General features: G+C 52.5%; 1 protein-coding gene across 3 annotated transcripts in view; it reads left to right on the forward strand.

Moving 5' to 3' along the window:
- FBXO17 (F-box protein 17) overlaps positions 1-16831 on the forward strand; it is a 34890-nt gene extending 18059 nt beyond the window's left edge. The window contains exons 2-7 of one of the 3 annotated variants that reach the window (XR_004973644.1): positions 7134-7499; positions 8051-8162; positions 13546-13641; positions 14478-14613; positions 15876-16183; positions 16286-16831. Coding sequence is in view for 2 of the 3 variants with exons in the window: in XM_036346270.1 (XP_036202163.1) it covers positions 7151-7499; positions 8051-8162; positions 13546-13641; positions 14478-14613; positions 15876-16019 (837 nt within the window). In the remaining variant the exon portion in view is untranslated. Of the gene's footprint in view, positions 1-5420; positions 5465-7133; positions 7500-8050; positions 8163-13545; positions 13642-14477; positions 14614-15875 lie in introns of those variants that run through there. The other 2 variants (XM_036346271.1, XM_036346270.1) reach the window with 2 other exon arrangements.
- Positions 16832-16847: the final 16 nt, after the last annotated feature.

Below are 16847 nucleotides of genomic sequence, written 5' to 3' on the forward strand. Positions count from 1 at the left end.
AAAAAAGATTTCTGATTATAACACAAACAAAAACATGCTATTCTTGAATTACATTTACCAGGCTCAAAGGAGGTTTTTGGTTTTTTTTCTTGCCCCAAATCACAAAGATGGGAAGTGGATAGAGTCAGGATTTGAACCCAGTTTGGTGCATGCCTACAGTCGGACACTCTCTGTTTTTTTCTTTCTTTTTTTTTTTAATATATTTTATTGATTTTTTACAGAGAGGAGGGGAGAGGGATAGAGAGAGTTAGGAACATCGATGAGAGAGAAACATCGCTCAGCTGCCTCCTGCACGCTTCCCACTGGGGATGTGCCCTTGACCAAGGTACATGCCCTTGACTGGAATCGAACCTGGGACCCTTCAGTCCCTAGGCCGACGCTCTATCCACTGAGCCAAACCAGTTAGGGCCACTCTCTGTTTCTTACTGGGGACTCCTGGCATTGGGGGCAGTCCAGCCCTTTGTGGGAGTACTCGTCCCATGCAGCGCAGGTTACTGTGCATTATTCCAGTGGCATTAATTTGTTAATCCTCACTCGAGGACATTTTTTCCATTGATTTTTAGAGAGAGTGGAAGGGAGGGAAGGACGGGGGCAGAGAGAGAGAAACATCAATTGGTTGCCTCCCACACATACCCAACCAGGGCAGGGATCAAACCTGCAACCCAGGCACCTGACCTTGAAGGAGAATCGAACCTGTGACCCTTCGGTGTGCAGGCCGATGCTCTAACTCTAAGCACCAGCCGGGGCTACTTTTAAGTATGGTGAGTTGACTTGGCTCAGCTAAGCAGTTCTCAGGGGCAGTTGCCATCAGACAGGATTGGAGCTGGGTCATCTGAAAACAGTCCTGTATCTAACACCTGGGATGGGAAGTCAACTCTCTGAGACTCCAGACACTTCCCTCTCTTCACACGGTCTCTCCAGTATGGTGACTTCAGGGCGACCAATCGGAAGTGGAGACCCAGGCAGTGGTACGCTGGAGCGGCTCGCACCGGCTCGTGGATTTTAGGCAACTCTTCCTGCCCCCACGGGTCAGGGACTTCACGTTGGCAGTTGGCAGTGAGCCGTGGTCAGTTGTATTATCCTGCAGAAACCAGCAAACTTACAGACTTGGACTTCTTTTCCCCCTTAGAGAGCCAGTTAACTATTTAGCAGCACACGGCTGCACTCGGGCCCCGAGGCGCATGTCCTGAGAGTCAGGCAGAAGCAGTATCTTCTGTCATAGGATCGTCTCAGAAACCCCTTAGCGGTGTCATTTCTGTGGTCACCAAGGCCTGCCCAAGTCAGGGGGAGGGGTGTGGACTCCGCTTATGACTGGAGAATGGTCAAGTCCAGGAAGAGCATGTCAGGTAGGGTTGTTACAGCCATTTGGGAAGATACGGTCTGCCGTGGAGTTGTGGGTCTCTGGAAACAACACAGTGGCATCTCCCAGTCACTGTGACAACGAATAAAATAGCCTCCCCACCCCCGAACAGGCCCCCACACACTGGGCAGCAGGCGGTGCTGTGCCTTATGTGCCCCATTTGACCCAGCCGGTGGTTGGCATTAGCCCTATGGATATGGTGGCTCTCAGCAGAGCATCCCAAACAAGAGTTTTGTGGACCCAGGCTCATTAGTACGGCACTTGAAGGTCCTGCTCCTGCCCTCCTGTGCGGGGCTACCCCCAGCTCTGGAGCCCTCCCCTTGCTCAGCGATGCACATTCCTAAGGAACGCCCAGGGGGAGCAGCTGCACTCTGGTGAATTTCACATCTGGCAGGCAAGCTGGTGGACTTGCTTGTAAATTGCAGCTAATTCTTAATGCAGCTAAAGACCACCTGGAGCAAAGCACAGCTTACTCAAGCCTGTCTCCACGACTGAGTCCCTGTAGGGGGTCAAGAGGTGTCAGGCTTCTTGCCATGTCCACAGACCACTTGCCTGAGACAGGCTTATTTCTTAAAAGATCTTAATCATTTTATTTAAAAATCCTGCCCTAACCGGTTTAGCTCAGTGGATAGAGCATCGGCCTGTGGACTGAAAGGTCCCAGGTTCAATTCCGGTCAAGGGCATGTGCCTTGGTTGCGGGCACATCCCCAGTAGGAGGTATGCAAGAGGCAGCTGATCAATGTTTCTAACTCTCTATCCCTCTTCCTTCCTCTCTGTGAAAAATCAATAAAATATATATTTAAAAAAAAATAAAAATCCTGACAGCTGACAGGAATCAAGCACTTACTGGCGTTCGGTAACAGAACAAGCATTAGACCATTGCAGCCTCCTACCCCAGGGCACCCTCCAAGGATCGTTTTGGCCATTAAAACAAGGTGATGGGACTCAGTGAGATGATCCAGCTTAAATGTCACAGCGGCTTAATAAGGGCCCAATAAATGTCACCAGATGAAAATATCGTCACTAATGGTTGCTCATCATCTTTTTACGATGTGTAATAATAATCGTAGCTAACATAATTTAGTGCTTAACATTAAATTATCACTTATTTATGAGGCCCCAGTGGTTTTACCTAAGCACTTTACAAATATTACCCCATTCCCCATTTTGTTATCACTACAACCCTAAGAAGTAGGTGCTATTAACATCCCCATTTTCACAAGAGGAAACTGAGGCACATGGAGATTAAGTGAAGTACCCTTGGTCATGCAACTAACAGGAAGCATAGCTGGGACTCAAACCCAGACACAAGGCTTTTTTATTATTATTGATCTGAGAGATACGGAGGGAGAGAGGGAGAAACGTTGAATTGTTCCATTTGTTTATGCATTAATTGGATGTGCCTTGATGGGATCGAACCCACAACCTTGGTGTATCAGAATGATGCTCAAACCAACTGAGCTACCTGACCAGTGCCAGGCCGCAAGGCCTTTATTATTAGACTGTTCTGTCCCTGATGGGGAAGTGAAATGACTTTCTGACTATGTCTTCAGCTAATCACTGAATTCCTGTTAAATAAAGGTGTTTCGCCTCACTGTGCCTCAGTTTCCTCATCTGTGTAGTGGGTTATTAATATGATGACTCATTCATGCATTTAAAGTCTCTTTATTGAACATGTATTATGTGTTAGGCACTGGTGTGGACACTGTGGTATGCAATATGCAAAGGAATCAACAGTTCTGCCTTCATAGTGACTACAGTATCTACAGAGGGAGACAGACAAGGAAGGTAATTAAGTAAATTATGTATACTTAGGTGTGGAGTGTGCCAGAAGGTGATGAGAGCTTGAGAGAAGTATAAAGTAAGGAAAAGGGGAGGGAGACTAGGTGATGGTCCCGAGGCTCTGAAATTATAAATAAGGTGGACAGAAAGGTCTCATGGAGAAATTGCCATTTGAGCAAAAACTTGAAATAAGTACAGAGGTGAGCAAATATCCTCTAGACCCATTTAGAGCAGCGGTTCTCAACCTGTGGGTCGCCACCCTTTTGGGGGTCAACGACCCTTTGCAGGGGTCACCTAAGACCATCGGAAAACACATATATAATTACATATTGTTTTTGTGATTAATCACTATGCTTTAATTATGTTCAATTTGTAACAATGAAAATACATCCTGCATATCAGATATTTACATTACAATTCATAACAGTAGCAAAATTACAGTTATGAAGTAGCAACGAAAATAATTTTATGAAAGCGTCACGGCATTAGGAAGGTTGAGAACCACTGATTTAGAGGAAACAGCCCATGCCAAGACCCTGAGGTGTGAAGGCCGGTGTGGCTGAGCAGTGAGTGAGGGCCCGATGAGAGCAGGGTGGGTAGGCGGGCAGATCACATGGGGCCTTGTGGGCCACAGGGAGGACTCTGCCTTTATCTGAGTGAGATGGAGCCACTGGAGGGATCTGAGCATGTATTCTCGCCTGACCTGGCTGCTTGTGGGGAGCAGCAATTGGGGAAAGAAGCAGGGAGAGAGAGGGTCCAGGTGAACAGTGATGAGAACGGATGAAATCTCCAAGGGAGTGAGTGCTAATGGAGAGCAGAGGAGATTCAAGGGCAGGACCTTGACTTTGCAAGATTAGAGGGAGGCTGATGAGGGACCACCAGGCAGATGGGAAGTGGCCCACCAAGTGTAGGGGGAGTAGAGTACTATGGGCTCAGCACCCAGGGGGTCATCAGTGACATTGACATTTCAGGGTGGTGGAGTGTCACAGAGCCTGATACAGAAGGTTTGAGAGAGCAGGAGTAAAAAATATGGAGACAGCAAGTATAGACAATTTTTTTTGAGAAGTTTTATTACAAAGAGGAGCAAATAAATGGGACCATAATTGGAAAGGGTTGTAGGGTCAAGCGAGGGTTCCTTTTCAGATGAGAGAGATGACACTGGATCTAGAGCAGGGGTGGGCAAACTTTTTGACTCGAGGGCCACAATGGGTTCTTAAACTGGACCGGAGGGCCGGAACAAAAGCATGGATGGAGTGTTTGTGTGAACTAATATAAATTCAAAGTAAACATCATTACATAAAAGGGTACCGTCTTTTTTTTCAATAGTTTTATTCATTTCAAACGGGCCGGATCCGGCCCGCGGGCCGTAGTTTGCCCACGGCTGATCTAGAGGGTATTTGCTCACCTCTATACTTAATTTCAAGTGTGTGGGCTGACAGGAAGGTCCAGTGCAGAGGGGGAACTGAATTAACATGCAGCAAAAAGGGACAACTGAGATCATGGCCTAGAGTGGGTAGACATACACAAAAGCAGATAATGTGGGCCCAGGGCAGGTAGGTGGTAGATGGGGCGGTGGGGGCCTATGAAGTTTGCTTCTCATCACTTTTTATTTCTGCAAAATAAGCAAGGAGAGAGTGAAGATGTGGAAGGAGTGATAGGCTAGGAGATGGGGAGAAGGTATGAAATAGTTATCTATAGGAAGGAAGAGTGAGTGGATAAGAGAAACATAATCTTATTGCCAGGCAGCTTTAGGGGTTTGAGGGTCAAGTTCATAGATTTGAAGTATGTAAATTTAAACAGGGTCACGTATAAGAGGAAGCCAGAGGAGGAAGAGTGTATGCAAAGAATGTGTTTTTGCTTGTTTTTTAATATATTTTTATTGATTTCAGAGAGGAAAGGAGAAGGAGAGATAGAAACATCAGTGATGAGAATCATTGACAGGCTGCCTCCTGCATGCCCCCTACTGGGGATCGAGCCCGCAACCCAGTCATGTTTCCTTGACTAGAATCGAACCTGGGCCCTTAAGTCCTCAGGCCAACACTCCTATCCAATGAGCCAAACTGGCCAGGGCTGCAAAGAATCTACACTAATAAAAGACAAACATGCAAATTGACCATACCTTCACTACGCCTTAAGCCATGCCCACCAGCCAATCAGAGTGACTATATGCAAATTAACCCAACCAAGATGGTGGCCGGCAGCCATGGAGCTGGAGCAAGCAGGAGGCTTGGGTTGCCCCTGGCGATGGAAGAAGCCAAGCTTCCTGCCCACCCTGGCCAGCTCTGAGCTCCACTCAAGGCTACAAAGTTTCAATTATAGAAGGTAAATAAATCCCAGGATAAAAGAAAAAGAAAAAAAGGAGAGGCTCGGAGCTTCTGTCACCGGGGGACTTGACCAGCCTAAAAACGGCCCTCAGCCCCTCACCGAGCCTGGCCAAACCTCCATGGGGTGAGGGTCCCCACTGGGGGGGGGGGGGAGCTTTACCAGCCTGCAAACAGCCATCAGCCCCTCACCCAGGCTGGCCAGGCACCCCAGTGGGGACCCCTACCCTGAAGGGGGTGTGACCAACAGCAAACAGCCATCAGCCCCTCACCCAGGCTGGCCAGGCACTCCAGTGGGGACCCCCACCCTGAAGGGGGTGTGACCAGCTTGCAAACACCCATCAGCCCCTCACCCAGGCTGGCCAGGCACCCCAGCAGGACTCCCACCCTGATCCAGGACATCCTTCAGGGCAAACCAGCCGGCCCCCACCTGTGCACTAGGCCTCTATCCTATATAATAAAAGGGTAATATGCAAATTGACCCTAACAGCAGAATGACTGGGAATGACTGGTCACTATGACACACACTGACCACCAGGGGGCAGATGCTCAATGCAGGAGCTGTCCCCTGGTGGTCATTGCGCTCCCACAGTGGGAGCTCTGCTCAGCCACAAGCCAGGCTGATGGCTGCCAGCACAGCGGTGGTGGCGGGAGCCTCTCCTGCCTCCACAGCAGGACTAAGGATGTCCGACTGCAGCTTAGGTCTGTTCCCTGCTGGCAAGTGGACATCCCCCAAGAGCTGCCGGGCTGCCAGAGGGATGTCTGACTGCCAGCTTGGGCCCGATCCCCCCAGAGAGCTGGCCTAAGCCAGCAGGTGGACATCCTCCAAGGGTTCCCAGACTGCAAGAGGGCAAAGGCCGGGCTGAGAGCCCCCCCCCCCCCCGTGCACAAATTTTTGTGCACAGAGCCTCTAGTGTTTTTAATGATTAATCAAGTAATGTAAATGATTAGGAAAAACTGAGGACTTGAGGAGTGAGGGGAAGGGAAAAGGAGGTAGGCACCTAGGATGGGAGATCACCATGGTTTGGAAGGATTGTGGGGATTTGAGACTCTGGAGGGAGCGAGCTGGAGAGGTGAAGGGAGGAGAGAGATGCCTAAGATTGAAATTCTGAAGAGGCTGCCATTGAGACAAGGGCTCAGAGTGACCATGGGAGGGAGGGGCTCAGTTTTTCCTAATCATTTACATTACTTGATTAATCATTAAAAACACTAGGAAGGGCCACAGGAGAGCTGGGTTCTGGTTAGAGCAAGAAGGTGACAAGAATGTTCAGTGAGGAGACTGACAGTTCACGAATGCCAGAGCCTGAGGAGTTGGGGCAGGTTGCCGGATGGGATGGAGATGGTTTCACCCTAGGAGGTTTTCTAGCCGTCTTCAGCATGCTTATGGCCATATACACAAAGTGCTTACGTATACAAGTGCGCAGGCCAGGCATGGAAGCCGTGGTTAGCAGTCCTGGTGGAGTCATGGTCTGGCCAATGGTCTTTTGCCCAAGAGGGAAAGCCCTTCGCCCTCCAGAGCCAGGTGGCAGGGACTAAGTGCCCGGTTTTCGCGGCCGTGGCAGTCCCCTGTCGTCCATTAAGGCTGGTGGGGTCACGATCAAGCCGCAGGGACCTGGGGGAAGAGGAAGGAGGCCGGACTGCCCTGACCTGCCAATTCCTCCCAACTGCAGGCTTCCAGCCGCCAGAGATGGGCGCCCGGCCCTCGCGCAGGCGGCCGCCCGCCGACCCGCCCATCGCCTTGCACGCGCTGCCCCCAGAGCTCCTGGTGCAGGTGCTGAGCCACTTGCCGCCACGCACGTTAGTGACGCGCTGCCGTTCGGTGTGCCGCACGTGGCGCGACGTTGTGGACGGGCCCACGGTGTGGCTGCTGCAGTTGGCTCGCGACCGCAGCGCCGAGGGCCGCGCCCTCTATGCGGTAGCCCAGCGCTTCCCGCCCAACAGCGAGGACGAGGAGGAGTTCCCGCTCTGCGCCCTGGCGCGCTACTGCCTGCGAGCGCCTCTCCGCCGAAACCTCATCTTCAACTCCTGCGGAGAGCGTGGGTACCCGGCGGCCGGGGAGCCGCGGAGATGTGGGGTGGGGACCTCAGGGAGGTGGCGAGTGGGCGTGGCTGGAGCTAACGAGACGAGGGCGGGACCGGGGTTGGGGGCGGGGCCAGGGCAGGTAGTCCGGGGGCGGGGCCTAGGGCGGCTCTTGGGAGACTGGGTGGGCGAGGCCAGGGTGGGGCTGGAGAAAGGGACGGACTGGAGGGGAGGAGACAGGCTGTGGGCAGTGGAGGGAGACGAAACTGGAGGGTGAGAAAGGCAGAAGGAACCCGGCGGTGCAGGGACTGTAGACTCCGTCGGCGCGGAAGAGGAGTCGGGGGAGGGCTGGGAGAAGCCGGCGGGTGTTGGTGGCGGCGGGCTTGCCTGGAACGGGAGGCCTCTGGGAAAGGGGACGTCCGCGCGTGGGCGGGCCAGGCAGGAGGAGCCGGGAGGCCAGTAGGAGCGGTGGGAGCGGCTGGGCCGTGGTGAAGGAGCCCGGGCGGGGCCCGGAGAGAAGCGAGCTGGCCGGCTAACCCCTCCTCTTCAACCCTGTTGCATCCCACAGAGGGCTTCCGAGGCTGGGAGGTGGAGCACGGCGGGAATGGCTGGGCCGTAGAAAAGAACCTGACCCTGGTGCCGGGGGCTCCTTCCCAGACCTGTTTCGTGACTTCTTTCGAGTGAGTGGCCCTTGATCCCTGGGGCAAGGGCTTCAAGGTGGGTCCGGACCCTACCCACCGGCTTCATCCTCACCCACCTTCACCCTCCCCTCAACAAATATTTGTTGAGGGCCTGCTATGTACCAGGCACTGTTTTCTTTTTTCTCCTTTCTGTTTTTTGTTTTTAAAGATTTTAAATTGATTTTTAGAGAGAGAGGGAGAAAAGAGGTGAAACATTGATTGGGGCGGGGGGTGGGGGGGAGGGCGGACATAGATCCGCTGCCTCCTGCACGTCTCCCAGCAGGAATTTAGCCTGAAACCCTGGCAGGTTCCCTGAGCGAGAATCGAACCAGCAACCCTTTGGGGCAGGGAAGGATGCCCAAATGAGCCATACCGGCCAGGGTTCAGGCACTGTTTTATATGTCAAGATACAAGAAAAATTCAGAAAGATCAGGAAACTGCTGTTTTTTCATCTGCATTTTAGATGTAGGATGGGGGGAGACATTAAACACATAAAGGATAAAAGAACAAGAACACAACAATCAGATGCTTTACATATAACTCTAATCCTGGCAACAACCATGCAACATAGATGGTATTGTTATCTCCACGTTATAATGGGAAACTAAGACACATAAGTAACCAACATCTAGTAAATGGTGGAGCTGGGATTTGAACCCAGGCTCCAGAGCTTCTGGTTGTGGTAAATGCTATGAAGACATCAGAACGGTCTGATTGGTTGGTTGATTATCTCATATCCCATACCTATTTCCTTGTCCCCTACTCCCATAGTCAACTATTCTCACATGGCATTATCCAGCTTTCTAGTAGCTGCCAGTATATTACGGGTGAAGTAATATCTCATTGCTGTTTTAATTTTAATTTGCATGTTTCAACTTACTAATAATTAAGCATCTCTTCATATGCTTATATGAAGCATCTCTTCATATGCTTATATTCGTGCACCTTGAAAGGAACTGTGGGCCCAGAGGCTTTAGTAGGCACAGGGGCGGATCTTAGCCCATCCTCCACGCCCCCGCCTGGCCCCTCCCACTGCGGCCCCTCAGTACCCTGTCTACTGGCAGCCCCACTCTGGCTGCCACCACTCCCACGCGCTGACGCTCCCACGTGCTGACAGTGCTGGCCCCACTCGCACCCACTGACAGCGCGGGGTGATTGGGGCCGGCGCCAGCAGCAGGTGCGAGCGGGGCTGGCACCGTCAGTGGTTGTGAGCCGCAGCTCTGCCCCAATTGCCCCTCAGGAACAGGGAGAGGTGGAGAAGCCCTCAGGGGCGGTCAGGCATGGTAGCTGCCGCTGGCACCTGCTGATGGCACCAAGTGATCTGGACCAGCACCGGGCACCAGAAGTGGGTGCGAGCAGGGACAGCGCTAGCAGCGGGTGTGAGTGGAACCAGCACCAGCAGCAGGTGCGAGCACCAGACACAACCACGGTGTGGGAACAAAGAATTTTCAGTTACCACCAGAGGCTCACCCCGATGACAGTGAGTGGCGCCCCACCCTTGTCCGGTGCCCCCTCTCATCAGCTCTACCATCCCGCCATGGCCAATCCCGCCATGTTCTGCACATACCCCCAGTGGTCAGTGCACGCCATAGCAACTGGTTGTTCGGTCTATTTGCATATTAGCCTTTTATTATATAGGATATATTTTTATTGATTTCAGAGACAAAGGGTGAAGAAAAGAGAGATAGAAACATCAATGATAAGAGAGACTCATTGATTGGCTGCCTCCTGCACGCCCCACACTGGGGATCAAGCTGGCAACCTGGGTATGTGCCCTGGCAGGGAATCAAATCATGATTTCCTGGTTCATATGTCAGTGCTCAACCACTGAGCCACATTGGCTAGGCTGATGTCTTATTCTTGTTGATATATAAGAACTAAATATATAAGAACTAGAGGCCCAGTGCATGAATTCGTGAATGGGTGGGTTCCTTCAGCCTGGCTGGCGATTGGGGCAGGCTGGCTGGGGGGAGGGACTGCGGGAGGTTGGCCGGCCTTGGGAGGTTGACTGTAGGAGCACACTGACTGCCAGGGGCAGCTCCTGTGTTGAGCATCTGCCCCTTGGTGGTCAGTGCGCATCATAGCAACTGGCTGGTCGTCAGGTCGTAATGGTCCTTTAGGCTTTTATATGTATACTAGGGGCCCAGTGCATGAAATTTGTGCACTGTATGGAGGGGTCCCTCAGCCCAGCCTGCCCCCTCTCATAGACTGGGAGCCCTCAGGGGATGTCCTACTGATAGCCCCCTCTGCGGGAGGCGACTGGGCTGATCAGGGGAAGGCACCAGCCCTATCACCCACTGCTGCAGCCACTGACAGCCACCACAGCCACCAAGGTGTTTTCATCAACATGGACTCCAGTCTCTTCACCATGAAAAAATGAAAACTTTCTTTAGGTATTTTCAAGATGTGTCTTTCATAGGATATGACGTGTTTTGTTTTTTTTTATCCTCACCTGAGGATATTTTCCCATTGATTTTTAGAGAGTGTGGAAGAGAGAGGGAGAGACAGAGAGAAACATCAATGTGAGAGGGACACTTTGATTGGTTGCCTCCTGCATGAGCCCTGACCTGGGCCCCGGCCAGGGAGGAGCCTGTCCTTGATCAGAATTGAACCCGGACCCTGCAGTCGGCAGACCGAGGCTCTATTCACTGAGCAAAACCAGCTAGAGCAGGATATGACATTTATTAGCCCCTCCAGCAGCGGACCTTCGTTTTTTCCTCCAGGAGGGTGGTGGAAAAACCCTAGATCACCTTCTTAGATTCTTATAACCCAAGTTACCAAGAACACTGCAAGTGGCGGCGTACAGGGAGCTTAGCCAATGCGCAGTCAGAAAAGGTGTTTACACGCAAACTGGTCTGGCTCAGTGGATAGAGCGTCGGCCTGTGGACTGAAAGGTCCCAGGTTCAATTCCGGTCAGGGGCATGTACCTTGATTGCGGGCACAGCCCCGGTGGGGGTTGTGCAGGAGGCAGCTGAGCCATGTTTCTCTCTCATCGATGTTTCTAACTCTCTATCCCTCTCCCTTCCTCTCTGTAAAAAATCAATAAAAATATATTTAAAAAAAGAAAAGAAAAGGTGTTTCCTCTGCAGCCCATGTGCAGAGGATTCCCTGCGTTGTGTCTACTGGGGTAGGGGTGTGTCCCCGGCCACCAGGGGCACACCCCCGAGCCCGGCAGCCCCGCGTTGGCTGTGTCCAAGTGCTGGGGGATGTGGATCCCATAGACACGGCGCGTGGGAGGCCGCCAGGGGCACACCCCCAAGCCCGGCGGCCCCGCGTTCGCTGTGTCCACTGGGCTGGGGGACGTGGACCCGGGCTGCTTGGCGCGGGCGCAAGCAGCCACAGGGTGGGAACCGTTCGCTGTGTCCACAGTTGGACGTGGATCCCATGGGCACATGCGCAAGCAGCTGCCACCCCGCAGCTGCTTGCACTTGGTGCCCTGGCCACTTGTCCTGGGACCCAGCCCTCTTGGCGCCTCCAGCTGCTTGTCCCGGGACCCAGCCCTCTTGGCGCCTCCAGCTGCTTGTCCCGGGACCCAGCCCTCTTGGCGCCTCCAGCTCCTTGTCCCGGGACCCAGCCCTCTTGGGGCCTCCAGCTGCTTGTCCCGGGACCCAGCCCTCTTGGGGCCTCCAGCTGCTTGTCCCGGGACCCAGCCCTCTTGGTGCCTCCTGCTGCTTGTCCTGGGACCCAGCCCGCTTGGTGTCCCAGGACCCAGGCCGCTTGGTGTCCCAGGACCTGGGCTGCTTGGTGCGGGTGCACGGTCAAGTGGCCGCGGGGCCGCTTGTGCTTGGCGCCCCAGCCACTTGTCCCGGTTACCAGCCCGCTTGGCCCCCCGGCCACTTGTCCTAGGACCTTGGCCGCTTGGCACCGGTGCCCGTAGGCCACTCCTGGCCAGGGCGTTCTGGGACCCCGGCCGCTCAGGGCCTTCACGGGGGCCTAGAGGCTCGGAGTGGCCTGGGTCCTGTGGATGTTCCCGGGAACCAGGCTGCAGGGTGCCTGCATATGCAAATTAACCTGCCATCGTTGTTGGGTTAATTTGCATACTCACTCCTGATTGGCTGGTGTACATCGCAGAGGGACAGTCAATTTGCGTCTTTCTCTTTTATTGTATAGAGTATATAAATTCCTTGTATGTTCTAGATGTCTGTTTCTTGTCCATCCTGGACATTGCAAAAATCTCCCATTCTACCATTAGTATTAACTTGTGCCCATGGTATTCTTTGTTGTTATTTTCATATGATCAAACTCATCTCTCCCTTTTTTGCTGTAGCGTTTGTTCTTGAAATTTTGTTTTAAAAAATCCTTTCCTATCCTTAGATTCTAACAATATTCTTATATTCTCTTTTAAATTAAATCTTTATTGTTGAAAGTATTATATATGCCCCCTTTTTCCCCCCATTGACCCCTTCTAACCCACCCCTGCCCCCCACCCTAGGCCTTCCCCACCCTATTGTTATATTCTCTTCTAGTAAACTCTTAGTTTTACCTTTCACATTTAGATCTTTAATCTACCTTTGAATGTGGTGTTAAGGATCTAGTTCCCCCACCCCTCCACATACTGACCCCATTTTCCCAACACCATCTACTAAAAAAACATCCCTTCCCCATGGAATGGCAGTGCTTCCTCTGTCATTTTTGAAATTCCCATAAAACCTAGATTTATCCCTGAGCAGTTCTTCCACCAGTATGACACTATTTCTATATTGTGGCATATTCAAATGATGGAAGAAAAACTATTTACAAAGGTGTAGGCAGACCACAAGGTATAACCCATGACCCCCAGGCTAGTAACAGTAGGGCGAAGGGTCATTCCCACCCCTAGGCCTGACGGGGGTAAGTGCAGAAGCAGTTACGGAAACAGGGCAGAGAAGGCTGTGAGGAGAGGGCACTGTGGAGCTGTGCCGTCGCTGACAGACACAACAGTCCCAGGTGGTCCCTTGGGAGGGAGCCAGGAGGATAAATATCCTGATTTTATTCTCTTCTCTCACTTCTGTCTTCTGCTGGAGCTTCCCATTGGCTGACCCAACAGGAAAGAGAGGATAAGGGAGACCAGTCCACATATCAATACAACCTCAGACGTTGGGCCCCCACACTTTAGGAGACCCCAGAATTCCCTGCTCAGTGTTGGCCTCCCTTTATACTCATGTCCAGGTTCCCACAAATATTAGGGGCAGGCCTGCATCCAGGCCAGCCTCCTGGAGCTCAGGGCAGGGTGGAAAATGGTGGAGGGATGAGAGAGGCCAGTGGGGCTGCCCAGCCCACATACATCTTGTCTAGAGAACAAACCCTGAGGGGCTGCTTTGACAGCGTTGTCAGAGGAGGCTTCTGGAAGGTGATTTCTGGGCTGTGACTGTAGCTCCACACCCCCACCATCTCCCCTTCCCAGATGGTGCTTCAAGAGGCAGCTTGTGGACTTGGTGATGGAGGGGGTGTGGCAGGAGCTGCTGGACAGCGCCCAGATTGAGATCTGTGTGGCAGACTGGTGAGTGAAGAATGGCAACCTGCCCCCAGAACCAATGGTGGCGGCAGCAGTTCTGCAGAAGGGGTTCATCTCATGCCCCCATCGATGCCATGGCAGGGGAAGTGATGTTCTCATGGTTGCTGAGCCAGGGAGGGCAGAGCCTCAGTGAGCCGAGAGCCCCTATTCTGCACTCTTCCCCACCTTCTTCCCAGCAGGCCTGGGTTGGCATGGGAGCCACTGACTGGCTTGGTCTGGTCTAAAACAGGTATCTCCCCTCACCCATCCAACCCCATCACCTGCAACTCTGCCCTAACCCCAAGGGCTTGTGGACACCAAGGCTTCAGAAAAGTTGGGAGCATTGTGCCATGAAAACAGGCTCAGAGGGGGCAGAGCTGGGGCAGGGCACTGGCTGGCGTCAGACCCTGTGGGCCTACGGTAAGACCTTCCTCCACAGCACCCAGATTCCTTCACAAAGCTCTCGGACTCCTTCCCTCCATCTCGCTTCTCCATAGATTATCCAGTTTCTTCCCTGGAGTTCTGACTCATCCCAGGAGTATCCAGATTCCTACTCCCTCTGGCTCCTCTCCAGAAATGCTGGGGGGTCCTCCTCTCCTAGGTTATAATTTCTCTCCAGAGCATCAAACTTGCCCCCCCCCCCCCCCGCCACCTGACCAAAAGTCTCTAGAATCCGCCCCAGGCTCTGGCTCCACCTTGAAGTACCCGGGCGCTTCCCCCCAGAATCCCAGGCTGACACCTCTACATATGGGGTGTGGGTGTGTGCAACCCGTATCAAAGTGCAGGAAGGCCCAGAGATTGGGTGGATGACAGAGGCATCAAAGCTCACCCCCACCTGGCAGGTGGGGCGCCCGAGAGAATTGTGGCTGCATCTACCGGCTCCGGGTCCGCCTTCTGGACGTGTACGAAAATGAAGTGGTCAAGTTCTCGGCCTCACCCAACCCGGTCCTTCAGTGGACTGAGAGAGGCTACCGACAGGTGAGTCCAGGCATACCTAACTTCCCACTCTGCTCAGATTCCCCTCTCAGCTTGCCTTTCCGCTGGATGTCTGTAATAGCAACAGCTAACCATCCTTGAGCTATTATTGCATCCCAGGCCCTGTTCCAATAGTCTTCCCTATTAATTCATTTCATTACTACAGCCTAAGTTTTCAACATACATTTATTGAGCACCTACTGTGTGCTGACCTAAGTGCTGGGAATGCAGTGATGAATCAAAGTTCTTGCTCTATCCCCATTCTAGAAGTGAGAAGACTAAGGCACAGGAGGTCAAATGACTAGCCCACAGTCACACTAAAGTGTGCAGGGTCTGATTCAAGCCCAGAATGACACCCAAGTCTGTGCTGTCAAAATCATCACACCTCAGTTATCCAAGTAGACTTCCAGGTGGTCATTTCCACTCCTGATCTCCCACCATCCAACAGACTCACCATCCAGAAAGATCCCAATACAAAGTGAGTCAGATCACCAGCCTCCCCTCATTGTAACCCTCCCGTGGCTACATCTCAGAGTAAAAGCCAAAGTCCTATCATGTTGCTATTAAAGGAAATGAGGCACAGATCCATGCTACAACATGGATGCATCTTGGAAAAAGGGAAAGTGGCCGGGTCAAAAGGCCACATATTGTATGACTGCATTTATATGGACTATCCAGAATAAAAAAAGCCATAGAGACAGAAAGCAGATTAGTGGTTGCCAGGGGCTAGGAGTAGAGAGGAATTAGAAGTAATAGCTAATGGATATGAGGTTTTTTCCCCCTGGGGTGAGGGAATGTCCCAGAATTAGACGGTGGTAATGGTAGCCTAACATCGTGAATGTACTAAAAACCGCTGAATTGTAGTTAGGTGAATTTTACCTCCTTGACCCCATTTCCTAATTCTCCCCGCACTGTGCTCCAGTCATACTCCTACCTCAGGGCCTTTGCACTGACTGGTCCTATCTAGAACACTCTCCCTCCAGATCGCCACAGGTGTCTGCTCAAGTGTTACCTCAGTGGGCCTTTGCTTACCCACTTTGCAACCCCTCCCCCCTGCAGAATTCCCTCTGTTCCTTACCCCATCTATCTTCAGTGTCTGGGTCCCCTACTAGATGGTCAGCTCCATCAGAACAGGGTCTGCGTTGCTTTCCTCACTGCTGTATCCCCAGCACCCAGAGCACCTACTTGATTTGGGGGAGTATCTGATCAGTTGGAGGAGGAGGAGCCCACAGGTCCTCACCCTCTTGGTCTCCTTCCCCATGCAGGTCTCCCACGTCTTCACCAACTTTGGCAAGGGCATCCGATACGTGTCTTTTGAGCAGTATGGGAGAGACACACGCTCCTGGGTGGGGCACTATGGCGCCCTTGTGACCCACTCCAGCGTGAGGGTCAGGATCCGCTTGTCCTAGCCCACCAGCCTGGTCAGGCTTTTTAGGACCTACCACCACCTGCCTGACATCATTGCCAATCAAGGGCAGCTTTGCAGCCAGGAGCCAGAGGATGCCCCGCCAGCCTCCAGCAAGCCTCATGTGCTGCTTCAGAATGGTGGCCCACATGCTGCTCAAGAAACCAGGTATCCAACTGGGCTGTTCACAGCTTCCTGAGTCAGAGGGTTCAAGGAATAACTGAGACTTTTAATTTGCCTGCTAATTGTTTTCTCATGTGTGGATGTCAGCTGATAGACTGAGTCAAAAAAACAAAGGCCGAACAGGACTGCTGATGGGTGAAAGCTGCTGAAACCTGGGACAGTGACTCTCCTTGCCATGTTTCCAGGGTAAGCTGATTGCTGGCAGGGAACAGAGGCCAGTCAGAAAAGCCTGCCCTTGAGGGGACCAACAGGGACATCGAAGGGAACCCTTTCTGCTGTTTTGGGGAGTCTCAGATTCAGCTGTGGGGCCTGTGCAACCTTGTTCTGCACTGCCCCATCAGCACCCCTTCCCCTTTGGGCTGGACTGGCACTGTTTCTTACAGAATCTGAGACCAGGTCTGTGCTGTGCCCTTCACCCACACCTCCTGCCCCTGCATCAGGGACAGCTTGGCTCTAAGGCAACACCTTCCTTTTCTCCGTTCAAGCCCACCTGCATACAAACTCCAGGAGCAAGGAGTGCCATGAGCACTAAAGTGACGTGGAGTCCTGTCCCGACTCCTCTCATGTCTCCCACTCTTTCCCTATGTGGGCAAAGCCACCGAACAAACTCAATAAAATTGGTGCTAAATGTGAGGTGATAGGGGACTTG

This window comes from Myotis myotis, unplaced genomic scaffold, assembly GCF_014108235.1.
Source record: "Myotis myotis isolate mMyoMyo1 unplaced genomic scaffold, mMyoMyo1.p scaffold_m19_p_19, whole genome shotgun sequence".
NCBI lineage: Eukaryota > Metazoa > Chordata > Mammalia > Chiroptera > Vespertilionidae > Myotis > Myotis myotis.